Source organism: Lingula anatina, chromosome 8, assembly GCF_051362555.1.
Source record: "Lingula anatina isolate TDL-2025a chromosome 8, LinAna3.0, whole genome shotgun sequence".
Taxonomy (NCBI): domain Eukaryota; kingdom Metazoa; phylum Brachiopoda; class Lingulata; order Lingulida; family Lingulidae; genus Lingula; species Lingula anatina.
This window is the reverse complement of record NC_141774.1, coordinates 4747452-4775261: the sequence shown is the minus strand read 5'-3', so window position 1 is coordinate 4775261 and position 27810 is coordinate 4747452. Positions and strand designations below refer to the sequence as shown.

The following is a 27810-nucleotide window of genomic DNA, read 5'->3' as shown; positions in this document are numbered from 1 at the left end:
AAATTTGAAAATTTTGAAAATTGTTGTACACGTTACATAGTCGATGTTCATTGTAAATAAACGAGCGTTCGTCGTGAGCACGCCTTTTATACACCAGGCGTGGGGTGACGCACGTGAGACGCATTCCCGGTGTGCTCTCGACTTTGTCCGTTAGTTGTGAGGGCGTGCGCCTTACACAACACGCAAAGGGCACTTGCTCCTTCATTGCTTGCGACGTGTGTCTTGCACAACGCGCGTCTCTCCGTGCGAGGGGAGCAAGTTACGTTTGCGGCTTCGCTCTTCGCAGGCTATTCGTAGAAAATTTTGGACATGTCCAACATCCTCCGTACGTGCTTACGGGCTGTCTGCGAACTCGAAATTGCGTAAGAAGGCCTTGCGTGAGATTCTGCGCAAAATTTGGACGCCGCAAACAGCCCGTAAGAGCCCGTACGGTCGGTTGTGACCGAGGCTTATGCAGAGACGTCATTGGACAGGTTAGGTAATTTTGGAATGGTCTTCCATACGCAATTTATGGAGATCCGGCTTACCCCGTTAGAAGGTATTTGTTGAGTCCCTTCAGAGGAGCAAATTTGAGTGCTGAAGACGAAGAATTCAACAGGAGAATGTCCTCTGTGCGGGAATGCGTCGAGTGGGAGTTCGGAAACTTATTGTTACACTTTGCCTTCCTGGACTTTCGAAAGAATTAAAAAAGTTCTGTTGTCTCCTGTAGCCACGTACTACTTAGTTGGTGGTCTTCTGGTCAACTGCCATACCTGTGTGTATGTCAATCAGATGAGTAGGTACTTTTAACTAGATCCTCCCACCTTGGAGGACTATTTAGCATGAACTGTACACGTGTACATTGTGCGTATGAGAAAGTTTAAGAGTAAAATGTTAAATTCATACCGCAAGCAAACATTTATTTAAATGAAATCTTGAATAAAAAAACTAATGTTTTAACAAAGATTCAGCCCATGTGTATCTTGCAGGCAGCAAGAGCCTAGTATGTCAATTCAGTTTTTCTTTTTAACCAAAGACAACCATATCCATCATTTGCTTGTCTCTCAATTTGAGCTTCTAGCTCTTTCTTTACTAATTCAAAGCGTTCTTTCTCGAAGGCCAACTTGTCTTTCGGGTAACTGACGTAATCTGCTGGTGAATCAGTACGGCGCTTCTTAGTTGGCGGCATGTTGTCGCAATTTTCAGCTGAAAAAATAAGCGTGTCACCAATGAATGCAGCGTCAGTTTTTGTTACTGATCTAATAAATATTAATCAATATTTACTATTAAAGACAATTTCATGTAAATAAAGATGTGCTGCCCTTACTTTTATTTATAATTCATTTGTTCAAATACACAAAACAGGGCGCCATGTGACTTTCGAAACAAGGCTTCATAAAATTTGCATTAAAAGTCAAGGAGACATGTCCTGTCAACTAAAGGAGAAAATCGAGCTACTAGTAGTATCTTACTAAACGGCACTTACCATACGGATATCCTGCTTGTTATGCGTCAAGTGCAGACGGCTAGTCTACAGACCACTTATAAAGACATGTGTACTCGTAACAACTGCTCACAAAATGATGACCTAACAGTCTTAAAATACAATCAGTCACGCGTGCGGAAGGCCAGTTCTGACTGCCTTGTGGTCAGTGGAAAATGCCTTTTTACGGCTATAACCTATATTTCAATAGTAACAAAAAACATAGACACAAATAACAGAGACAACATGTTTCACATATATTGCAAAAATAAAATGCCCAATAAGATTTTAGCATAGACATTATCAATTTTGATTTCATAATATTATGCTGATTTGTCAAACCGTTTTTCATTGACGGGTAGCAATCTAGCTGCGGATAATGTTCTCTCTAACCGTATGTATACACGTCACTAGACAGCAAAATATGATGACCTAAACGTAGTCGTTCGCCTAAACGTACAAGTGCGAAAGCTCTCTATTGTTGGCAACTCCGATACTACTAGTTGCCTCACAGTTTCAGAATTGAATAACTGCATGTTTTTTGTTTTTTTTTGCCCTAAGCAGATAATGTATTATAGTAAAGAGATTTATCACATAAAAAGGACTATAAGCAGTGAATGCTATATCATATACAGAAATGCAATACAACTACAAAGATAGCAAATAAATAAATAAATAAATAGATAAATAAATGCATCGGGGTTGTATTGTATTAACATTGTTAACATGTACATGTACCGGTAGGTGCGATATTCAACAAACGGGGTACAGGCCTTAGGGTATATATGAATAGTGCTCAGTGAGAGGAAATGGGGCCAGGACGCTACCAACCATAGGATATATAATAAACTCTTAAACAACGCTGTAATGGATTAACATGATTTACAAGTACGTGCAATATACCGTTATATGGCAAGCGAATGGCTCACTAGGGAACGATGGGTTGATCGCTCGAGCGTGGGTAAATGGTGATCTGGTGATCTAGCCGCAGTTTCTCGATAAATAAAATAAAATAAATAAATAAATAAATAAATAAATAAATAAATAAATAAATAAATAATTAAATTCATGAATACATAAATAAAGTCAGCTCTGGCGTAGTTGATTTGGTTGATTAGGTTGTAACACTGTTTCTGATAGGGTAAAATGTGCCCTTGTGACCATGCAATCTTGATAACAAGGTCCTTATCCTGGAAACGTTTTTATTATGTATGAAACCGGGTCCTGATCACACAATTATTCTTCACTTTCAGACATACATGACACACTCCGGTGGTTAACACCAAATCTCTTATAATGGTCGGTAAATATATCCCATTTCTTTTTTGTCTGGCTTTAGGGTAAACAAACGATCTGATTCTGGCGCGACGTTTTCCAATAAATTAGTAGTGTTTTTGCAACAGCAATTTTTGAACAACTGGAATCCGCTTGTGGCATCGGAACTCATCGTCTACATATAACGGGCAGTTTTCTTTTGGCGTATTTCCTGGCTGCCATCTAATGTTTGTAACTGTCAGAGCTTGTGAAGCGACAACGACGCCAAAGAAGGTAAAAAGGCAAACTGCTGGATATGCAGCATATCCCAAGGAACAAAACTCCCAACTACAAAATAAAATAAAGCAAAACAACAAGAAGAAGAAGAATTACTGTCACGAAAAGGTGTCTTCACCATTCTACTGTTAATGTAGTTGCCCCATTCCTCATGTAAAAATATATATATATGTCCCTAAATGATATGCACCTCAGAAAGGTCTAAAGACCATTGTTGGCTGGACAAAGTAGTCTACAACACATACAGCATCTGCAAAACTAAAAACCTAGTAGGTTTATAAGAATTCACTATAGACCTAAACTAGTTTCTTCTGGTGTTACAGGTACATTTATCTTATATCTCTTAGAATGGACCTATGCATATAAACAACGGTTCATACGTACCCAGAATGGATCACTTTCCAGGCTGTACTTGTACCAGGAAAAAATTGGAAACTGAATAAATGTTAGCAAATTAGCGACGGAAACTTGAATTCCAAATGCCTTCCCCGTGTGTTCCTTCGGAAACCTAAAGTAAATAAAACGTTGTGTTGGAAGAAAATCTGTCCGGCGATTAACTGTATCATTTCCGCATGATGCTTTGTTACTTCTATCTTGACACAAGATACCTTAAACTACCTTTAGATCTGAATGACTACACCAAATCACAAAATTGGGAACAAAATTCCATTCATAAAGTATGATCATTGAAATCACTGACCAATTTGTATTTTTCTTTGCAAAAAAAAAATATATATATATAAAACAAATAAACAAATAAATAAATAAGGAGACTATTATGCAGATGCATAAAAACAACAGGCAGAGAAAGTACACTTAAGTATTATTGCCGATTTACTTACGCGATAACTAAGAATGCCAAATGCACGGCGAAACTTCCGCTTTTCAACAGAGAGTGGAACAAAATGGCCACAAACTGCATCTCGATAATGGGTACGATGCACGCAATGGATACCACGAATCCTGCGAAAGCTGTCAGGGCAAATGGAACCATGAAGCGTTGCTCTTTGTCTAAAATATAAAGTTTATATTGATATCTGTACTGCACGGGTGAATTATACTCGTTTGAGACATATTTTCGGTATCCTGTGATCACGGTCTGTGCCCTGGATACCCCGCGGCGTAATTACTGGCAGCGCCGAGTATTAATTTCAGCGTTGGAAGTAACTGGCTCGCGCTGCCAGTAATTACGCCTTGGGGTATTCAGGGCATAGCTACAGGTAGTGCCTCTGTAAATTCTCTGCCACAATGGCTATTTGCACGGGCCATTGTTAGTAAGCCATCAGAAGCTCAATTTCCCAAGCATAAACGCTGAGAAGTTGGAAGGCCAAATAATTTAACCCAAATGTTTACGTATCCCCCACAACCACAGAATGATCAAAATCGTTACTTTTTAAAAGTAAGAAAATATTTTTATTGCAATACAGTTAAACTAGAAATGTCATCCAATACTGACATATGCCTTTGTCTTAGAATTGCCAAATTGTAATAACTGTAGACATTTGTATCTCGAATGGCGGGTGTTCCCTAACCTCTTTGGGGTAGTATATTTTGCATGGACGTTTATGACTGGTGGTATTTGCATTTAAAGTTTGTTCCTATTGAAGAACTCCCATACTTACTTTACTCGCTTACATTATGAAAAACACATTTTCACATTCTAGTTAATATATTATTTTGCTTTTAATCAAAAATGCAAAAATATTCTAAACAAAGAAAACCATTTCACTCACAGATCGGTCAATAGCATCATCATGTTGATTACCTTCTTTGGTCGCCCCGGCCATCAGTTTGTCCAGAATCAAGCCAGTCAGCAAGGCCCAGAACAGAGCACCAACTTGGAACCAGGAAAACACGTCGGTATACGTACTTACTGTAACATAATAAGGACATAATAAGATGATCAGATATTAAAAATATAATAAATGGTTCGTGAGAGTGGGCGAAATTCGTGATCCAAGCTCAGTGTTACAGGAGTTTTTTTTAAGTGATATACACGTAAATCAATTACCTGTACTTTTGACATTGTTCCCGTAGTAACTGATGACCGCATAAAAACTACCTTGGAAGGTAACAATCAGAGTTGTCTGGCAACACAGCCACAGCATCGACATCCAAAAGGTGGGATTTTTGAGAACCAGTAGTGAGCCTTGAAGTGAGCTTATGTTAGTCTCTTTGTCTGTTTCTTTGCTTTCAGAGTTCTCTACGTCGGGGACCATGTTCGCACTTCCGTCAGTACGGGGTTCCGAGGAATTGACCTTGTTTTTGTGCTGATGCCAAGCGTCAGTAGCGACATTAAGGTCGGATTCCGTCTTTGGTCGAATATTTGCGTTATATGAAGTGGTTGCTTCGGTTGCAAAGTCTTCTTCAATTATTTGAATTTCGTTTATCTCGTCGTCCGATTCAAATTCATCAACACTATCTGGCTTGGTCTTACAGTCGACAGTTGTACTACTCTTACCGCACGATGGAGGCGATTCCTTGGTACTGTTGAACCTTTTACGTATCTTTAAACAACAGGCTGTGTCAATGTTGTTCCCGTCGTCATCCTGTCTAGGTGGAAGGATGATTGTGTTGGCAGTAGACATAAGGAGTATGATACCGGTAAAAGTGAACATGCACGTCTTGTACGACACTCCAGCCTGATACGCCAACTACAAAATGTTGTAGCATAATTAAATACATCCATTGGTGAAGTCTATGGTATTATTTCAGTTACGTCTTTTTGACCTTTTACGAAATAATCAGAAAAATCACATTTTGGAAAAGATAAAAACGATTGCCATATGTCGGTGAGGTGCGTTATTTATTTATTTATTTTTTTATTCTTACGACTGGCCATTTTGGGCATGCATGGTCATCTTAATAAATATTTTAAGCAGATCATCCTACATTTAACAGAGGGTTTTCTTCATCATCGTGTCAGTTTATAAAGTTGTTATCATAATTGCGTTCCATCGAAATTACATTTGCACAGGCATTCTTCACTAGCAATAATAACTCTTCCTTTGAGATTCAAAATTCCGCAAGAAATACATTGTAAACAACGTATGGAAATATATTCTATTGTATTTTATCACTAAAACGGCCGTTATTGTAGTAAAACTAAAATATGTGCTTGTCAATAGGGCCTTCGATGCCTTTCTTCACGGTCGTTAAGGCATCCGTTGCCAATGACGTTTGGGTGTCTCGCGGATTCTCGCGTTCATTCGAGACCAAAATAACATCTGGCGTCAAAGGCCTGACGCAATACGAAGACGTAAGTTGCGAGTTTCTGTACTGTGCGTCGGATAATGATTAGAATTGCACACATTGTAGATATAAATGCATTTTGAGCAATAAGACGAATATATCTTATGAATCTTATATTATTGTTATATAGTGTTGTTGTTGTCTGCTTTTCCCGCGGTTTTAAGTAGGTCACCAGAAACTATCGCTCGATACCGCGTGACTATGCAATGACAGAGAGGGCTCCGTCAGTTAAAATCTCATAAGATATTTTAACAAAAAAAAAAAAAAAAAAAAAAAAACGTTTAGGAAAAAAACCCTGGACTAACTTTGATTGCAGGAATGGGGTCGTTGACCATTGGTATGTACGGGGAAATTGCCGTTTACTCCAGGAAATCCAATTTTGGCCAAAACGAAGAGTTATTATGACTTTAATGCTTTAAAATATTTGAATATACAGATACAACATATTTTGGTGTGTGCTTGCGTATTTGTGAATGTCCTTTTGTGTCAGTCGAGTGATATAGATGGTCCTAACCTTCAACAAGATAGGTACAAAACCACTTATGCCCATAGCACCGGAAACCAAACAGGTGAGTGTTGCCTTTAGCTTAGGAAAAAGCGTGGCTACTTGGACGTCCGTTACAGCCATCTGCACCCCTCCCAGTAGGTGAAATACCGCCCCAGGGAATAGCAGCCACTCTGTTCCTGTACAAAGAAAATAAAAAAAACACTATTTATTTATTAAAAATTGCAAATTGTAATTATTTTAATAATTAAAATTCCATTTATTGTGTGTAATGCATATAAAGTGTTCTCCTTCACTGAACATGCCGAGACCATTTACTTTTTGACACACTGTTGTTAACTGTTTAACACTTGTGACTGCCTCGACGCCAAAATTTCAAAATTTATGGTAGTCTTAAATATTTTGGAAAGCTGTGCGTGCGTGTACTTGTTTCATTCGAGTGACTTTCTTCTCGAAGATTTAAGTTACGAGTTTATGTTTTTCGGAAAGATTTTTTTTTATTCATACCTGATTCTGCTAACGCCATCAGAAAGAACCCACCAGCACATAGACATCTAAAAGAAAACCCCCAAAGATCAATCAAATGCTACTGTCATTTCCTTAGAATTAAATGTTCTCTCAAAAAAGCCGTCGTTTAACAAGTGTACATGTTTTAACATGGTTTCCAATACATTCGTACAGAGAGAGGGAGAGAGAGAGAGAGAGCACAAGGCAGAGAAATACATCTTTCTCACATGAAAGTCAAGTTTAACGCTCAATGACACGCAATGATGATCATGAATTCACCTTGAACATTCTACTGAGTTGTAATGTGTTCATATTACCTATACTTACATGGATATGGTTCTCACGAACACTGTCCCACAGTGATAAAAAATATACCCCAGCATTGAGAGAGCCGCTAAACCGACAAATGCCACCGTGTAGACTAAGTTTAACATCCCTTCCTGCTCAGTGCAATTTTGAACGCGACCATCTTCGGCATTTTCGTGAGTGCAATTATCAAAACCAGTACAGGCAAGTTCTACAATGTCACTGCTAGCATTCGCTCTAGAGTCAAAACGACAAAGGGAATAGTAAAAGTGTTCCTCTATGAATATATACACATACGCTGGCCATCCGAATAACGTAGCAGAGTAGACAGCAGCTTCTAAGATTCCCAAGACGGCGCAGAATAGCTTCCAACACGATGTATTTTCCATGTTGTCCAACACACGATAATAAATATGCTAACCCGGAATGCGAGCACCATCTAGGGACCTCTAAAATAGTAAAGGTAAATCAAAAAGATGTTACAGCCAGACTAATAGCGCACCCTGCCACTGGGAGTAGCACAGTCGTGTCTGCACAAATATCACCAGGCTTTTATTCTTGCTTGTCATCAGCGAGTTTTGCTGTCGTTATTATTATTATTATTATTATTTTTATTATTATTATATAATAATAATAATAATAATAATAATAATAATAATGTAGTTGACTTTGAAATATTAATAAAGGGTATTATATGATTTCGTTTACTTAATTGGAAAATTGGGTTGAAAAACTGGGTGTGCAGATCGATTATTCTCACAGCACCTCCGTGATTTGCTACACCAGGGTATCAGAAGAGAGAGAGAGAGAGAGAGAGAGAGGGGGGGGGTCTGTCATTCACATATCTATTTAATGAAAGTGCCTACCATCTGTAACTGTGTATAATGCGTTGCGTTGACCACAAAATATTAATCGATATTTTTCACATTAATATTTTTCTCAATATTATAAATATTTCCGTTCCCAACAATAATACGATCTATAAGATTATAACGTAGTGCAGCAAGTAGCAAGGCGTGCTCCAGTATTCATTCTAAGTGTGCATCAACATTTAGAAACTTTATAGTTCAAAATGGGTTCTGGGTCGTCATTTTAGGTAAGTTATGCGATATATGAGCCTGAACCTTCTGTCATTTGATGATGATACATTAGTAAGGGAAAGAGTGAATTTAACATGCCATTAATTTGCTCTGAAAATTAACGAGAAATGTAACGACCTTGTTGTCTCTTGCTTACATATACCTTTGCTAGGTCATTCCGTTAACTTCAGTATACCTTAAAAGATTTTCTCATGTTCTCACGCCTTGCTCACAAGAACAAACTGTTCATGATAATTCACCCAGAGAGAGAGAGTATGTTAGATGAAGTGAAACAATCAATTTTCGATTAGCAAATTGAGCCCATGAATCGACCCCACCCCCTCACTGACACACGTTCAGTTCTACGAGAACAGTTCTAAAAGAACGAAAAGAGCGTCCATACTAAAGTCTCAAGCGTGACAGAATTACTATTCAATGTCCATTCTTGTCTGCACATTAGCAAAGCTTCGGGAATTTTACAAGTTTGCTTAACACAGTTGCCTGCTCGACTGAACAAGACTGCAATAACAAGCCATTGTGCTACATTGGCTTGAATGGTTTCGGATTGGAGACGACTTTTAAACCCCTCCACACTAGACGGCGTCCTTTCTACGTCCTCTGTTCAACCATGTATCTGGTACTCCTGTGGTCGTAGCAAGGAGGCACAAGCACATCTTTGGTTGCAGAATGAATTATCAATTATCGGCCAGTTGTCGACCCGTTAAATCTTTCTTTTTTACTCTCATACGGGGCCGTACTACGGAACGCAGAAAGGGCGCCGTCCAGTGTTATGGAGCCTTTATTGAATACATGATGGTATGTAGTCGGACCAGGCCATTCAGGCTGACACCAGCAAAATAAAACATGCCTGCCGAGGTCACAACTCAAGCAATCGGGCATATTCATGTCAGGCACCAACCATGAAAACTGTGATGAGTTATGGTTGAACTCCACTCCTACGACAACACGCCAAGCGTGGAGAAGTCTGTGGAAGTCATCCGCCAGCAATGGCGTGACAGACCGAGCTGAAGATGTGACGAAGTTGTTGTCTTTATCTAACTGATGTTACGCGAGGTAGTAAATACGACTCAGTTGGTCTTTCTTATCATTCATTAACTGGGGTGTTAAGCAAACTTGTACTTAATTATTACAACCGACCGGATGGCCTTGCGGTTAGAGTGTCCATCTCCAGAGCGGGAGGACGTGGGTTGAAACCCGTCGGGGTACATACCAGTCCTTTATAAACGGTACTTGGCACTCAGCACTAAGCACTGGGTTGAAGCATGGGCTTGGTCTGGCAGTGGAGGAATAATACGTTTGTTATGTCTGAGTCCCTTATGTGACTGACTTTTTTTAAGTTAATGCTAAATAAAATTACAATAAATTCCCTGGGGCAGATAAATTATCATGAGACTTAAATATCACTCTCGTTTGAGCAAGCCTGCGAAGCTTTTAAAATTCAATTTTCTTAAAATCATGCCTTACTCTTGTTAAAATCTTCAGCATTAATCAGAATTGGGGAAACATCAGTATAATCATAATAATAATAATGTCCAACTATTATTTATAAGCATTTGCTTAACTAGATTATAGAATAACAAGAGTGTAAATCATTATTAAAGGTTCATAAGAGCTACAAGTCGAAATATTTCGCCTTTCAGGCAATTACACTGCTTGTGGTAACTTGAGGTGCAACTTAGGGGCCATTCCCATAGATATTTGGATTGATCTTACTCATTGGGAAGTCTCACTAAATTGCTAACATCTTAACCGTCTTAAATGTCTGTCACGTCTAGTAAAGCTGTTAGATGGTAATTATCTTTACCCTGGCTGATTCGGCAGGCGTGACAGACATTTAAGGCAGTTTTGCTGATAACAAAATAGTGACACTCCCACTGGAATTAGACCGATCCATATGGATCGTTCTAGGCATGGGAACCCAGTCATATTTAGAGAGAGTGTGAACATTGTAAAAATCAATTTGCGCTTTTCATCTCCAATTACAATTTATTCATTTATTTTCCAAAATATACAATTTTGTATTTTTTTTCTTTTTTAAGTTTAAAATGTAAACTCTACATATTTGAATTTAAAATGTCAGAGACATAAGATTAATATGATTGTAGTTTGAACTATAATAAAATTTCTTCAGGACTTTATCTAGATTAAGGAACCGTATAAGTCTGACACAAAAGGGATATATACATAAATGCAAATTCTAAAAAATAATTTCAGACACACCATAACAAAAAGGAATCAAGCAGATTAAAACAATCACTGAAAAATAAAAAAGCACCACATTCTGTGAACAGGCAGCGGAATGAGGCCATTTTGTTCTAGACTGTTTTCCGAAACCTTTACTAATAGATAGGTATTTTGAAATATTCACTATGTTATGACAACTCCACACATAGCCAAATAGTAAAATGTCGCCTATAGCAATGTCCAAAATGAACGCAATAAACAAATATAAAATACTACTATGCTAAAATGGTCTTAGCTGCAGAGTAAGTGAAGTACCTAGCTGGAGGTTATCTACATATATGAAATATTCACTATGTTATGACAACTCCACACATAGCCAAATAGTAAAATGTCGCCTATAGCAATGTCCAAAATGAACGCAATAAACAAATATAAAATACTACTATGCTAAAATGGTCTTAGCTGCAGAGTAAGTGAAGTACCTAGCTGGAGGTTATCTACATGTAGATAGAGATGACATTTCCTCACATTTAGTTATCAGTTGAGGTTACCTTCCTTCAATACAAATTGAGTCACTTATTGTGGTTTGCATATTCGCTGCCGTAAAAAACACGTGAAAAATATTGCCTCGTGGCGCTTAGAAGTTTACAGGCGTTTGACAAGCCATCTTTTAGAATCGGCGCAGACACACGCAGTGGAAGCATTTCGTACAGGAACCAGGCTGGCATAAGCAATCTTCTCGCCAACGGGGGCTCTACGGCATCGGTGTAACACGACGCCAAAATGTCATTCACGATGATGGTCCCGTTCGTAGTGTGGGGACAAAAGGCTCCAGTGACTTTCTTTCTGCCTGTTGCCACAATTTCACCCATGGACATGACGTTCATCGCAGGGTGATAAACGAACACCATATCTCCAACTCGGATATCACGGGCGGCTTTCAGGGAGAATGGGAACGTTGAAAATCTGGAGAAAACGTGGATATAGTGACCTTCAGAGACGAGAAGGTGTTGCCTCGTTGAAGTCTCTAAGTGGACATATATAGTCTGACAATGGGAATCCGCATGACCAAAGCAGAAGATTTCCTCGAAGCCGACGGAGCCATCGTCCCTAACACAAAGCACTTTGTCACCGGGAGATAGTTTGGCCATTGCTGTGACTGACCCATTGCTAAGTCGCACAGTGGAAGAGCCCTCGAAACACCAGAACTGCGATTTTAAATCTGCCTCGACCTCCTTTTCTAATTTCTTCTGTATTTTATCATCACTCAGGTTAGGGTATTTCTTTTTCAGTTCTTGTCTTCTCTTACTTGCTTGCTCGATTACCTCATGGGAGAATTTCTTACCATCATGAGCTTTTGCTATGGCGTCGACGTGGTGAATGATGGATTCTACGTAGCCTCTACGCTCTTCCTCGTCTTGCGTGACGCTGTTGATGAACACTATTCTGTCACCGGCCTTCTGAAGGACCTTCTCCATTCGGGCGGGCAGCTTCCTTCTGAAACTTTCTGTTGACTCTCCCTTATTGTTCTCAAGCTTGTCCTTGTGAGTAGCTACAACAACCATGTATTCAAAAATGACTTTGAAAAAAATCGTTCTTAACTCAATTACGGCGTCCAATTCCTCTTTAGACGGCGTTTCGTCGCAGCGAATGACAAACAAGAACGCGTCGATTCCTTCCTCGCCCCTAAGCCTGGTAACGCACTCCGCCAGTATCTGTTGAATATTTGTCCTTTCCTTAGCCGACACAGCCTCTAAGAGGCCGGGAGTATCAAGGAGTCGAAAATTACGGCCAACCACATTCACACAGTGCGATGACAGGTCTTTCGTTATGCCGCCCGCGGAGAAACCTGCTGGGAAAACCCTTTCTTTTTCGACCATCATATTAAGGGTAGAGCTCTTTCCGGTACCTATCTTCCCGACGGCGACTATGTTGGTATGCTGCCCCTCTGTGTGGGCTACTGGTGGTGTCTCATGAGTATCAGTGTCCTATAACAAATGCCCAAACTATTACTATTCTGTTTAAATTGACAATGCGTTTATTTACAGGTCAGTTACAAAGTGTCATGGAGGGTTGTCCTCAATAATTCTAAGTCTTTACACAATATCAGGAAAAAAAACGAGTGTTCACTTGCTGTATTGGTAAGTTGTTTGTCTCACTCTATCACCGTGTTTGAGAGAGAGAGAGAGAGAGAGAGAGGTGCCGCAGAGCATCTCACCTTGATATATCGCTGGGTCATTTGCCTCACTTTACCAATGCATCTCCTCAGACCAGCAGCAGTAGGGTTGAATTCCATGTACGCTGTCTCTAAATGTCTAACGATTTCTTTATTTTTGGCATAGTCAGCCTTTCTGTGAGTGAGTACCTTTAAATTTTCTGTGAATGTGCCTTGCAAACTTTCAAGATCTTTCTCAAGCTTAATTTTATCGTAGGGAGGGTCGTGAGACTGAGTTTGGTGATCTTCGAAGAAGCTGCGAAGGAACCTGGAAGCTGAACATATGTCGTCATACATGTCTTCAAGTACTTTAATATTGCTCCCCAGTCTGTTTTCGAATTCATACGGCTCTGCAGACTTGTCAATTTCAGACAAAGGAGATATTTTGGCCAGCATCGGTTTGCCTTTGCCGCCATTTTGTTCCTCAACGTTTTCTATGAAGCGGTTTATCAGCTTCTGCAAATTGGTTTCGAGAACGTCGTGCTGCATTTCTGAAACACTCGAGTCAACATTCACTATGCATTCTTGGATATTTATCAAGTAATCTTCAAGATTTTTCAGTTTACTGTCGGCGCCGTACTCTTTAAATTTGAACTCTGCATTTGTTCCTTTGTCCCTCTCGAAATTCTCCTTGGCCTTGCGGCTGTTCCCACATGCTGTTATGTCGATGGTCAGATAGCCACCGTAGGCTAAAGACGATACATAATGCGTTGGTTGAACCCCAGGTTTTCGTCTTACACTTCCCTGTCTACGGTCGTTCAGGCGTTGAATTCCCTGAGAGACAAAATATTAATTCTAAGCATTAAGGGGTGGATGTATCTAATTACGGCTAAAAATCATCATTTTGGGTTTTTTTTATGTCAAATTATTGGTTAAATGTGTATCTAACGTTTAACGGAATAACATTTTTACATTTTGAACAAAAAATATGTTTTTATTCTGAGGATTGTGATGCTGCATCCATCGGCACTGGTGACTTGGTCTGTGCCCCGCCTTTGTTGCCAAGGGCCGTTGGCATGGGTAACCTCGGAAGGAGGACCTTGCCAGCATCAGCACGACTCGCCACACAATAAAACAGGAGCGTGTCACACTTCCTTTGTCATAAACAGCGATCGGCAAAGCACTGCTTAATGTTCCGCTTAAGCTGTTTTGATAGTCTCTCTTGATTGTGATTAGCGCTAAGGAGAATCTTTTCCGCCACATGGGATATGCTCGAAATACGCATTTTCCATTGAATTGCTTGTTGCTATACACGCACTTTCGATTTTCTTCTAAACATTTTGAGATACGAAAAAAAGAGAAACATTCCACCGCTTGCTATCTGTGACAGCAACCGTCAAACTATCGATCAATCTTCGACAGCAGTTCTATACAGTCGGCAGGTTTTATAGATCTATGCAACTTGGGCCATCTGGCCTAGCATCAAAGCGGATGTTTATCAAATCTTTAACTTGACAGCTAATGATTATGATGTGACGATGGTGATAATTTCTGTGTTTTGGACTTTTTCTGAGCGACATCGATGTAATTATTTGGTCGAATACTGACTGAAATCGTAGACAAGATTGATTTGCGTAAATAAAAGGCTTGAACCCATATCCTAGCATATCCTTTCATCGGGTGGCGTAAAACTTCAGTTCATGTGCAAAAATAAATAATAATAATAATAATAATAATAATAATAATAATAATAATAATAAATAAATAAATAAATAAATAAATAAATAAATAAATAAATCTAAGCAAATAGAGCTAATGTTATCGCTAGACTCCGTTATTCGCGCGAACAGTAGTAAGCTGGGATCGCGTAAGAGCTGTGGTATTTATAACATTTTGATTTTTTTAGAAATATTCATTTCGGCTATTAGGTATGAGATGGAGAATAAGTCCTAGCATTTTCAACCTAAATGCTGGTATATCGCGAGGTACAGTTCTGGATGCAAGTATGCACTTTTAAGGCCGACATGGTGTTTTTTTTTTTTTTTTTTTTTTTTTTTTTTTTAATTATTATCCCAATTTCTGACAAACACAACTTTACACATATCCTCTAACAAGCCCTGCCTGCCGATCGGCGTCCTGTAACACGACCGTGTTTTCGAACCATTTTTCGCTCGGCGAATGTAGACAAGACCGCCTGCGATGATGCTATTGTGTTCACATCCTAGAGCGCATCCCTATAACACTTGTCCCGACGTCAATTGACGTGGCCACTGATTGGTTGAGTTATTAGGGCTTACTTGATTGCCTGTAAATTATTCTGGCAGTGCTAACGGTAACCCGTTGAAGTTACTAACAGGAGGTGGGATTGATACAAAAATAATATTTTCTGACATCCAAATGCATGCAAACAATCTCTTTTCAACGGGCAATAGAGTACCCATCTTTGCGATCGTCAGTACGATAACAGGTAAAGCTGTCAACAATTTAATTTACTATTTTGGACAATTAACTTCCCTGAAAGGGTTTTTGTTCGTTTTCTTCGCTTTCAAGATTGACGAGGTAGCGTTATCGGAGCGAGCTATAACTGTCTACATGTACACCTGAGGGAGACCAAATTCACCATGCTTATTAGGAAATGTATGCACTACAAGTACTTTTTAAAATATTTTTATTGATCCTCTCTTTTTCCATTATTTGACTTTGAAAGTGAAATGTCCTTAATATTTTGATGTAATTTCACGTTTTTATAGATTAAATCAACAATAAGTCTCTAGAGAAAAAAAACCCTGACTCCGTTTTGTAGTGCTTCGTTTAAGTGACATAATACCATTAAAAGCATGTTTATAGCTGTCCAGGTGCCTGAGAAAATCAGGTTTTAAAAAATGGTGTTTTTGTCCCCAAAATCACAATATTACTTCACACGATGAAGTTGGAACTGTGTTTCAAGCATAATTAGGTTATTTGAAGACACATTAAATGAATGTGACAGGAACAAAAAAGCTAAGACCTTTATTTTTAGAGAAAATCTCCAACCTACATCCCCCCCTTAATCATTCATTATACGCGGAATAAGCGTTAAAACATGGATTGAAAGGGTGACTATAATGCACAACTGTGAACGCTGATGTTTGTTGAACATTTCTGCAATGTACTATTGAACAATACTATTTTCTTTTTTTCAAACAAACATTAAATTTATTTTTTCATAATCATAGTCTTAGTCATATTCTTTTATTTTCTCATCCATATACTATCAGGCATTTCCTTATTTATTAATTCATGCATTACTTTACTCATTTGTGTGCTCACTTATCTTTTGCAAATTGATTAAATCAGTTTCAATTTAATTGATTCTGCACATCTCCTCCTCCTAGAGGAAAACATGAAGTAAAGAAGGCGAAAATATACGGAATGGTTTAGAAATCCTTTGATTTATTGTAAAAGAACTGACAACTTTTTTATTTTTATTCTTTTATTATTATTCACTGCCGTTTATCATATAGTGGGCTGGTGTTTTTCTGGCGTAGAAATTATATCAATTAACCAAACAAATGTATATACATAGGTCAATAAACAAAGGAACAAGTAAACAACAACGACAGCAACAAAATGGATAATTAAAAAAAAAAAAAAAAACTTACAGTTTGCATACGAATAGACAGGCGCAGTGCGGTGACGTCTCCCTCCGTTGTGTTTTCCCCACTGCCTTTCCAGCTAGCATTTGCTCCTGCCTCGACAAAATGGAAAACTTTTGCCTTAAGCCTCACAAAACACTCGCTACTGTTAGTCTTAGCATCGCGCTCGGTAAAGTGCCCGGCAAATTTGCGGATTTTAATATCCCGATCTCTTGTAAAATCTAAGCTATCCTGTTCAATGCCCTCAATTATGGCATGTGTTCTTTCCATGGTATCAACGTTGTATCCATCTCCGATTTGCAAGTCAGCGTAGCATTTGATCCAGTGTGGGTCGCTGGAATTCATGGTGCAGTCTACCTATGCCAGTTCACACCACAGTCAACTAAATATCTGTTTGGATTATGTTCAGTTGCGAGGGAAGTCCTTTCTTCTAGTCTTGCGACAGTTTTGGAAGATTTACTGTTAATCAGATTAAAACGCTACTGTGTTTTCTTCCAAAGTGTTTTAATAGCACACTAGCCCCGCTGAGTTTAAAGTAAATATTTCACTGCGTAATATCAAGCATTTACCTTGTTTCGACTATTAGATTATACTTCATGAGGAAAGTATATGTTTGGTAACGAACACTTCCTCTCTAACAACAGTTGCCGTACACTGCTGGAGTATATATAAAAGAGCTGCAAGTTGCGACTGGCTGGGCGGAAGATGCCTCGTGCCCCTGATATGCAAATCAATAACGCCGAGGAGGTCAATAGCTCAGGGAGTGTCTTATAACATGTATAACATTTTTTGCTGATTAAAACGAAAGGAGAAAAGAAAAACCTTGTTTTGCCACTGATATGAGCAATGTGGCGAAGTGACTGTACAAACGTTAGTAGAATACCACCAATAAAGTAAACAGGTTTTCAGATGTGTGTATGTGTGTGTTACTGTTTTGGGTGAGTTTGAAATGGAATGATGTCATCGTGTTTTATACGTATACAAGTTACAGTTAGAACATGGCAACTATATACTATAATGACAAAAAGATTGAAGGGAAGAGCTAATAGCGAGAAAATGCAGTAGTATCGAAGTAGCAAAGAAGCATTAACGCAGTAGTGGTTTGGAGCATATTTGCAGTAGAAATGCAGTATAGCCTTCTGCAATTCTACTTCAAAAATTAAATAGGGTTGTACAGAGGAGGAGCATTAATGCAGTAGATTAGCAGCATGATAGCAGCATGTTTCAAATATGCTAATTAGCTCCCAATGCGAAGCAGATTTGAGGCATATTTGAAGTATGATTGCAGTAGTCTACTGCGCTGGAGCATCTACTGCGTTTTCGTGCGGGGATCATGCAAGGAAAGAAAAATTCGGATAAAAAATAAAGAGATGACACAGTTAATCATATGGGTGGGGTCGTAAATGACCCCACAAGGTCACTTGAAGGTTAATGAAACCTCAAAGCATTCTATAACGACACAAGATATTCTATAACGAGGAAATGGGCACCATAACAGTCACACGCTGTTTTTGGTGTCCATTGGAGCTATTCAAGGAACCGAGCTCGTGCGCTGTCCACGTTGTGGACACACCTGGCTTAGGATCCCTGACTACATCTGACCATAAGACATTGGATAAAATATACAAAGAAGCCAGGTGTCTGCAGCACGTGGACGCAATATTAATTGTGTTTAAAATGGACCGAATTAAAAACACACAAATGAAAGCCGTAGAGCAGTTTCGCAAATTTTTCGGAGACAATTTTCTTCAGAAAAGCATCATTGTACTTACGTATGCCGATGTCGCAAAACACCACAACGCTTCCATTGGTTGCGAGAAAATAATAAAATTAATTAAATAATGTATAATAACGATTTTCCTTGCATTTGTCATACATTGGATCTTTGAGATGGTCCCACGAATCACCAGGGCATGCGCAGTTTGGTCTACAAAGCCATTTGCCGTCCCTTACCTTTCAAAGCAGAAAATTCCAGCTGTAATACTTCGCTAGATCATCCGTGCTCTCAGAATAGGAACAGCAAAGTAAGTATACATACACACGAAATGATAAGTCACTTATGGAGTGAAGGTAGAAAACAGCGAGTTGTTCATGGAGTCAGCTTTAGGCCAAAGAAACGTATCGGTAGTTTCAGTTCAGCTGTTCAAGTTGTTAAAGGGTTAATGGAAGCTGTGCTCGATTTCACACAGATGGTTATTATCAAGAAAAGGCTAAGGGTTTATTGCGTCTATAATATATCTTGGTAACTGTCCCAACCGCATAAAAAATTATTGGTGATTTCAGTTGGTGTTTTAGAACCTTTGTTTGTGGTATAATAAATCTTAGATTGTATTATATCCGTTTCATCTATTAAACCTTGTATTGTGCACTATTGCCATCATCATCATCATCATCAGCAGCAGCAGCAACATCAAAATCATAATAATAATAATTATTATTATTATTATTATTATTATGACAACATTATAACAACAAGTATTAACATTATTATTATTATTATTATTATTATTATTATTGAAAATGCCTTTTTCCAAGACGGACAAACACTTTTCATCAATAAGTATAAAACCAGTTACTGCTTTCAAATGAGATTTTGTTTTCATTGTTCTGACTATCTCCACAAGGTGTTGTTTTTTTTTAATTCAACTTTTATGATTTATGGTGAAATCATTTTTTCTCAGGATGACCACCAAAACCTACAACGTCATTGTCGTTGGCTATCAGGGGCAAGGGAAATCTGCAACTGTAATGAAACTATCCGGGGACCCTAATTATAAAGGAAAAAGTGGCAAAATTGCACGTAAGACTTTCGGGCTCAAGGAACCGAGCTCGTGCGCTGTCCACGTTGTGGACACACCTGGCTTAGGATCCCTGACTACATCTGACCATAAGACATTGGATAAAATATACAAAGAAGCCAGGTGTCTGCAGCACGTGGACGCAATATTAATTGTGTTTAAAATGGACCGAATTAAAAACACACAAATGAAAGCCGTAGAGCAGTTTCGCAAAATTTTCGGAGACAATTTTCTTCAGAAAAGCATCATTGTACTTACGTATGCCGATGTCGCAAAACACCACAACGCTTCCATTGGAGATTTTTTAGCCAGTTCGCCAGAGACATTTCAGAGTCTTTATAAAAATTGCGGTGAACGAATATGGTGTGTAGAAAACAGTGACTGGGAAGACCGAGAAGAGAAACAGGACGAGTTAATGGAGTTGATAAAATCTGTTGAAACGGTGCCGTATAAAGTTCCCGGTGCTGGAAGGGTAATGCTCGCCTATTTTATTTGCTATATATGTTGACAATTGCTTTATTAACTTCGACAAACTGTTTTAGCCGGGGTAAAGGACGGTAGAAACATTTGAAAGTGCATACGTTATTACTTTAATGGTGGCTATGGTGATATGAGCCGGAATATAATGCAAAACATATTGAATGTGTATTGAAATGTATTTAGTTTATGATTTTAAGCAAAACTAACCCTTGAATAAAGCGGTGATAATGTGCGAACTGTCGTATCCCACAATTCCCTAAAAAGGGTTAATATAAAAGGACTTAATTAACATTTTTAACATCTTGATTTTTCTCAACGAACTCGTACCATGTATGTCTTGTTATAAATGAAGAAATTGGCGGAATTCAAGGGAAAGTATGTTTCTTTTCAATAGTTGTTTATCCATCTCTAAGATTCCCTTCCACGCTTCCTGTTAAGTGACATGATTTCGTTACATTCTACACATAAGTTTCTTTTTTTTCTAATTTTAATTATTTCCATTCCAGGTCATTTGCTGTGGAAAAAGTGTTGTGTGTATTGCTGTCACTGTTGCTGTCGTTGGCGTTGTTGTCATCGCTGTTGCCGTCGTGGTTGGCGTTGCAGTTGCCAATACTTAAACATGCACTGGTCCAAAGCAACCGAACTGATTCCTACAGAATGGCAGCAAGTACTTTCACGACATCATAGACAGCGCAATGTAATAAACTGCTGAGGATCAGTGGTAGTCACATGACAGCCACATGCCCCCCCCCCACCCCACCCCCCCCCCCAGCATGGAACCGCGAGGTGATAGATTAATGTGCCGTTCCTTTGAATTATTATTATTATTATTTATTTATTTTTTTTTTTATAGACACCTTTAAACGACTTTGAACGTTTCCTGGATGCTGTGGGTTGAAGTGGAGACAGTTTAAGGGACTGTTTTGCTTGGCTTTTAAACATTCGGAAAACCTACACTTTGTATATAATTAGTTCCGTTTTTCAAGTTTTGCTATCGTCATCATGACCATCATTTTGTACAGTTTGTACATTTTGTACATTTTGTCATTTTGCTGCAACATTAAGACCATTAATGCATGAATTTATTTGTATAGTATGCATGTGAATGTGTGGTTTACTGTTTCCCTTTACAAGGCGTTCTTTTCATCTTCAACCCTCCCCCAGCCAAATCCTGAACCCATCACGCACTGTTCTAGCTGGTTACATACAGCAGAGGTAATGCTGTTGATAACATAATGGTAGGCTAAGCGAAGTACGGTGTGATTTGTGTATAATATAAAAGAGTGAGGTTAACCTCGAGTTCTATATATTGTTTGTGGTACGTTTACTGGCATGTAATCTGTCTGAAAAGGCATGCAAATATAGATTAAAAAAAAAATGGACAAAGATGAACTTATCCCAGACACAGGCACTGGCACACAACAGATAAGAATGGAAACGCTGCTTGGTGAGCGTAATGTCAACGCAGCCCCTCCCATATTCCATTTGATTGAATCGACAGAGAGAGAGAGAGAGAGAGAGAGAGAGAGAGGAGAGAGTGCATGCATAAAAGAAAAAAGGCTTTTACACTGTAACAAAGACCACGTTTTTTTTTTTTTTTTTTTTTTTTTTTTTTTTTTTTTTTTTTTTTTTTTGCACATAAATTGCCAAACAATCCTACTATGTACGTAAAAGCCATGCTTTTAAAGGATCCTTTCAACCTCTTAATGCAGCTAAATTACCAAGTTCAAACGTGTTCGTGAATTCCACTAACGTGTTTGTGTTAGATATTACCAGGTGTGCCATTTATTCTTTCTGATGTGCGTCATATCTTGCAAGTACAATACACAATGGCAAATAGCTGCATGGATGCAGTAATGTCATTATGTATGGAAAAATTTGGATAAGAAAACAGTATTGAGTGTGGATGTTTATGTAATCTTTGGAGGCGAATTTGTTTACAAAATATCACATACGAGCTGTGTCTAGACGTTGGACTGGAACACACTGCTTTCCCTAAAATATATTGGTGGAAGTTCTTTAATGTAAACATTTTTCAATGTAATTTAAAATGCACCCTTCAATTGAATGTAACAACTGCAGTGAAGTGTATTTTTATGGGCTAATTATATAACATTGTAAAGTGTACTAAACTTCAAAGTATGCTGTGGCTCAAAATGAAATATTATTATGATTTATTATATGTACCGACTGCACTAAATAAAAAATATGTTACCTCTTACAAACAAAAGGAGTTGTTGGTATTTTTTTACGAGGGGGGGTTATTTATCAAAATAATCCTTACAAACGAATTTTAAGGATAGACTGATAGACCTTCACCTTGAAGGTTATTTTCTTATTTTTCATCCGCATATTCATCGTGTCTATTTACTATAAGACCCAATCCCTTTTACTTGACTCAAAGTAGACTAAAATATCATAGGTTTTTAAAATAATAATTTAAAACAATATTTTACAAATTCCTCATGTCGTGAACAACTTATTCATCATGAAGATGTATTCCAAAACTATGGTAATATACCTCGAATCTTAGCATTTTCATTTTAAATAAAAGACTACATGTATATTTCAAACTGGCAGTAGCGAAATAATTACTGCCATGATAAGGGCCAATGATGAAGAGACCACTCCCGCCTGTTTTTAAAATAAGATTGAAATGTCACGTGCAATTTGCTGGGGCTTGGGGCGCTTGGAGTGAGTCAAAACATTGTTTCAACGTATCAGTGAACGTGCCTGGTAAAAATGCAACGACGCTGATCGCATTACCATATTGATATTTAATGAGCGCGCGCTTATCTTTCCTTGTGTGTTTTTGTTTTCTTTAAGAAACAGCTGACTCTAATCAGATCACTTCACGTGCAAGGTCACACGCTAGCCGTCTTGTTTTTTCTGGGTCACTAAAACAATGTATCAGGCCAGATTGAAATCCAGTCAGATTTTACATCGGCCCAGACCAAATTAGAATTTCAAGATTATAATCCATAATCAGATATTATCTTTATTTTAAAATTAACACTGGGATACAAAGCACAGTAACAATTAAATGTCACAATTCTGTATATATTAAGTACATTCTTTTCCAAGCGGGAGGGTTATATTTAGAACTAATGACAATAACAGTTCTAGGCAAAGAAAGAAAAGAAGTAGAGTCTTTTAAGCCCCCTTCACACTGGACGGCGTCCTTTCTGCATCCAGCAGTACGGCCCCATTTGAGAGTTAAATTATAAGTCTTTACTATTCTATATAGCATACACAAAACAAAGGCAAATACTTATTTGCCGACTAGCCCGGCCGATAAGAGAAGGGAGTCGGTTTTATTTCTTTCAATTGGAATTCATTAACAAATAATACAATACGTTGTGTGTAATATATATTTGTGCTTTGTTTTACTAATAGAATTTTTTTTTTTTTTTTTTTTTTTAAATTTACCATTTGAGTATCAAACTCAAATAATGACATATTGAATGTACTTAATCTTCTACCGATAAATTAACTTTGAACTCCGCTATCATTACTATTATTATACATTTCCGAAAAACTGTGCGTAAAACAGATCTCCTTAAGAATAACATGCCGCTCAGTAAAAACCATAGATAAAACTGTGCATGCGAAACAGTAAAGTCACTATGGAAAACTGTGTCTGTAGCTGCGATGCTAACTTATGCGAATCATCGCCCTATAAAATATAGATGCATGATATTCAGAGATCTAGAGTGACAGACCTCACTCTGAATTCACAAACCCAAATAAATATTTATAAAATAAATTTTTTAGTGTGTCCTAACTGCTAAGCTGTCGGGCTAGAACTGAAGTGCTACTGCAAAGTACACCTAATAGTCACACCTGTGACTACTACTCAGCACTGTCACATGCTTGTGACGTAACGCAAAGACAATCATTTTTCACTATACGCTGTACCGTGAAAAATATTCATACTTTACATGCCGACAACTGACCGATCATTGAGCATTCATTCTGAAACAGAATCAATGCTCGTGCCTCCTTATTTAGACCACAGCGATGCCAGATTTCATGGTCGCAGTAAGGACGCAGAAAGGACGCCGTCCAGTGTAAAGGGGGTATTAGTAAATATGCATTCTCTTGCTAATTCTTCACAGGAATAAATGTTTCCTTTCTCACCATATGTCACATCAAAACTAAAAAAGTTGATGATTTTAGCAGAGATGACCAACTCTAAAAGATGAAAAAAAAAAAAAAAAAACAATCTCTAAGATTTTTCAAGACTTGCGGCTTATTTGACTTACTTTACGTCGCTTATAGATTGTGATCTAGTTAAAAAAAAGCAACTTTCTCTATATCGACGTTCCGTGCTCAACCAGCTGACTGTAAACAGATCATATCACGTGCTAGGTCACACGTTCGACGCCTTGGTTGTCTGGTTCATAAATAACATTGATTGTTCAGATTGTTCAAAATACAGCCAGGTTTTACATCGACCCAAGCCAAATTAGAATTCAAGATTATAATATGACTGGATAGATTGAAATTTCAGTATAACAGCAGAAATAATAAGTTAATATCATAATAAATTTATATTTTTTTCAAAAACATGTGCTATATTTCATTTTGCTTATCCTTAACTTGAAAATATAAAATGATAGGACTCATAATGTTTCTAACTTCCACATAATTTACATTTTGCTAAACTAAATGTCACATGGTGCAAGCATGGTCAACTCGAAGCTTCTATCATGACCGATTTCTCCTCGTCTCTCCCGTTACTTTAAGATTTAACTTATTTTCATGCTTGACTTTATCAGTAAAATTGTTAATGGAATATTTAGTGATTGGTATATTCAAACAAAAGTTAGCGCCTCATGATGGACAATTGCAATAACTCCATGTAATCAGGATGTAATTGAATACTAGTTTGAAGCCAAATGCAGTTGATCTGGGTGTGAAATGTAATATTGTAACGATTTCACATAGTTTTAGTTTAAGGGCAAAAGTCATTGCACGTACTAAGCTATATATAGCCCTTTTCACATTCAACAAGTGTTGTTTTGTCTTTGAACTTTAAGTTGGAATGGCTTGTAAGCGGCATCAGTTTCCTAAACAGGGGCATGCAGTGGAGGGGTTATTGGTCAACCGTTCAAAGTTCGCCCACTTTTCCCCGCCTGCATACTAATCAACTGTGCGGTGAACCGATTAAGGGGTAAATACAGTAAATACAGCTGCTCTGCGCTTTGTTTGCCAGTATAGAGTATAGAAACTAGCCAGAAAGCAGTGTAGCAGTACAGCAGAGTAGTGTGTGTATTTTAGACTCAAGGCAATAAACAGCAGCAGAGAGTAAAGTAGCTGGTTCCAGATATAGACAGATGTGATTGGAAAGGAAAACGTTCTTAGAAAATGAAAGAAAAAAAAACATTTAAGTGCTGTGCGGTTTTAAAACTGAAGTAAGTCGTATTGGTGGCAGCAATTAAAAAAAAAACTTAAAGGTTCCCAAAGAAAAAACCTTTTTACCAGAGCAAAGACAGAACATTACCAAATGAAAGTACGTATACGTCTTAGATTCCTATATATGATTTTACGTGGGGTATTGTCTTGGGCGGTGGATTCTAATTTGACATTGTTATCTACCCTTGGGTCTTTAAAATTAGGCACATAAGGCTTTGGGGATTAAAAAAATTCTATTTTTCACATCGTTTTTTTTACTATCTACCCGTAGAGTTAGGAATATGAAGCTCTGAAAAATAATAAATGAGTTATTTTATGAATGCGTATGGGTTCTTGAGAAATGCAGAGAACAGTAGCAGCGCATACAGCACTAAACAAGCTTACATTATGTTCTCGTGTTCTTCCATTTTTTATGTCTTTGGACAGAACATAATTAAATTTGAAAATCAAAACATGCCTACCGTAGGTTCTAGATTCCGGTATTGCCAGCTCGATCTTGATTTCATATATTACGCATATCAGCAATACCAGGCTCTAGCGAACAGCGGCAACTCGGGGGCGTTCTTCTTCAAAATTCTGCCTGGGGCGCTTCCATATTTGGAAGTCACACGTCACAGCTGTGTCCGCCTGGATCCATATTTGGAAGTCATAAGTCTCGTACGTCACAGGTTTAGCCGCCTGGAGCTGCCTTTCCCGCCTTGCGCTGAAGTTATCTCGTGCAGACGAGACAATTAAGAAGCAATTAAAGTGCCTGACGCGGAGTTAGAAGTTTGAATTGAAAATATCTTGCAGTCGAAGGTCAGTGCCACAATACAAGCAACATTCTGCTGTAAAAACTGATTTTCGTGTAGCCATTGCGTTACCCTTATAGTGGTATCGGGCATACAGTGTAGCTGTCAAATTTGGCACACGGCAAGCACTTGTATTGTGCACGTGTATATCTCAGGACTGAATGTTCTTTGATAAGCAAAAAATACAAAAACATTGGATATATCTTTTATTTTCGAAGAATATTATTTATTTTTAACTTTACATCTTAAATACAGCAAATAAAATTAAATAAAGCAGAATTAAATTTATTTTATGTTTCATTTTGCTCTGATGACATTCAACTGCAAATTCACTGCGGAGCAGTTCTATTTGACTGACGGAAGCCTAACATGGCCGCTGTTCCTCAGAGCTAGTAAAATGACTCCAAGGTATATTTAATATTTGCAAGCTAAGTTTTACGTTGCTCTGTAAACATGTCACATATTTAATAGAAATATTATTGCGCATTTACAATTTATTAGCTTTAGGTAAGGCTGTTTTATTGATGTGTAATGGGCTGATTGCCTTAGTTGAGCAGCATATACCGTGTAGCTATTAAAAAACACGACTACTGGTACGCGTTTAATCGATAACTGATTTAATACTCGTCAGGTTACCATCCGCACCCTTCCTTATGAATAGGTATTACTTTATTAATACAATGCAACCGACGTGTAGCCGCATGTTAGAAGACTATGTGTGACTACGCACAGCAGTATGAGGCCGCTACCCCTTCCCAGCAAGGAGTCAACTAAGCCGCAAGTTAGAAGACAATGCGTGATTACTAACAGCAGTAGGAGGCCGCTACCGCTCCCCAGCAAGGAGTCAACACAGCAGTGCGTAACCCGGGCTTAATTAGGGGTTATTAGTTGTCCACTTATGATCGGTATTGTTCGTCTTGATTGCAGCACACTTCCTACTCACAATTGGTTCGCCCGCCTCTTCTTTAAATGCTCTCTCAAACCTTTCCTCAGTCAGCCGAGAATGGAAACACGTTTATCTGCCGATAAACTTCGTCGTTGATGTATTTTTTGGCATCCTTCTACAGTGGGCCATAAGGCTCTATCTATGATTTTTTTCGTCTGGCATTTTACCAGATTAAGCTGACGCTTGAAAACTAAATTAAATGAATAATTTTCTCACGTGCACATATCCAGCTAATTTTACGACAATAACTTCCACGGCACCTCCGCCATTTGCAATTGTAGACGAACCACGTGTTTCCAACTGATAGGCCAATACAACTATACCAGACCCATTGCACGATAAAAAAACGTTTATATTTAATGAATTAAAAAAACATTTGGGAATCGCGATTTTCTATTGATAAACTTTCGATGGTATCCCTGTACTAAATCATCCACTGCTACCCCCTCTATTGTAGTGTAGCATGACTCGTATCACAAGATGGTCTTAGAAATGAAGTAAGACAGGCCTACACTCTGATAGTTTTAGTCTATTATTAACCCTAATGTCGTTTCTTGTCATTCATTCTAGAACTCTCTGAGCCATCGCAAAGTTATTTGCCAGGACATAAAAAGGCTACTTCTTAACGGTTTTTTTTTTCACTGAGTCCAAAATTGTCCGAGGACGTCTCTGTCGTTATCGCCGTTTCTCGAACGTCATTTAAACGGCGTGGAACGGCAG

At 38.2% G+C, this 27810-nt stretch overlaps 3 protein-coding genes across 3 annotated transcripts; 1 reads left to right on the top strand and 2 right to left on the bottom strand.

Moving 5' to 3' along the window:
* Positions 1 to 1697: 1697 nt before the first annotated feature.
* LOC106154472 (equilibrative nucleobase transporter 1-like) lies at positions 1698 to 8027 on the bottom strand. Its single transcript, XM_087018824.1, has 6 exons — positions 7278 to 8027; positions 6780 to 6949; positions 5025 to 5667; positions 4779 to 4886; positions 3856 to 4024; positions 1698 to 3521 (listed from the first exon to the last, which is right to left on the bottom strand). Exons 1-6 carry the CDS (start codon positions 7294 to 7296, stop codon positions 3368 to 3370), a joined length of 1263 nt encoding a protein of 420 aa, XP_086874950.1. The 5' UTR covers positions 7297 to 8027; the 3' UTR covers positions 1698 to 3367.
* Positions 8028 to 11212: 3185 nt separating this feature from the next.
* On the bottom strand, positions 11213 to 17351 carry LOC106154465 (uncharacterized). The gene is made up of 3 exons (XM_013528817.2): positions 16664 to 17351; positions 13086 to 13856; positions 11213 to 12855 (listed from the first exon to the last, which is right to left on the bottom strand). The coding sequence occupies exons 1-3, from the start codon at positions 17000 to 17002 to the stop codon at positions 11440 to 11442; spliced, it is 2526 nt and encodes an 841-aa protein (XP_013384271.2). The 5' UTR covers positions 17003 to 17351; the 3' UTR covers positions 11213 to 11439.
* Positions 17352 to 18559: 1208 nt separating this feature from the next.
* On the top strand, positions 18560 to 20687 carry LOC106154466 (uncharacterized). The gene is made up of 3 exons (XM_013528818.2): positions 18560 to 18681; positions 19339 to 19927; positions 20442 to 20687. Exons 2-3 carry the CDS (start codon positions 19340 to 19342, stop codon positions 20550 to 20552), a joined length of 699 nt encoding a protein of 232 aa, XP_013384272.2. The 5' UTR covers positions 18560 to 18681; position 19339; the 3' UTR covers positions 20553 to 20687.
* The last annotated feature ends 7123 nt before the right edge of the window (positions 20688 to 27810 follow it).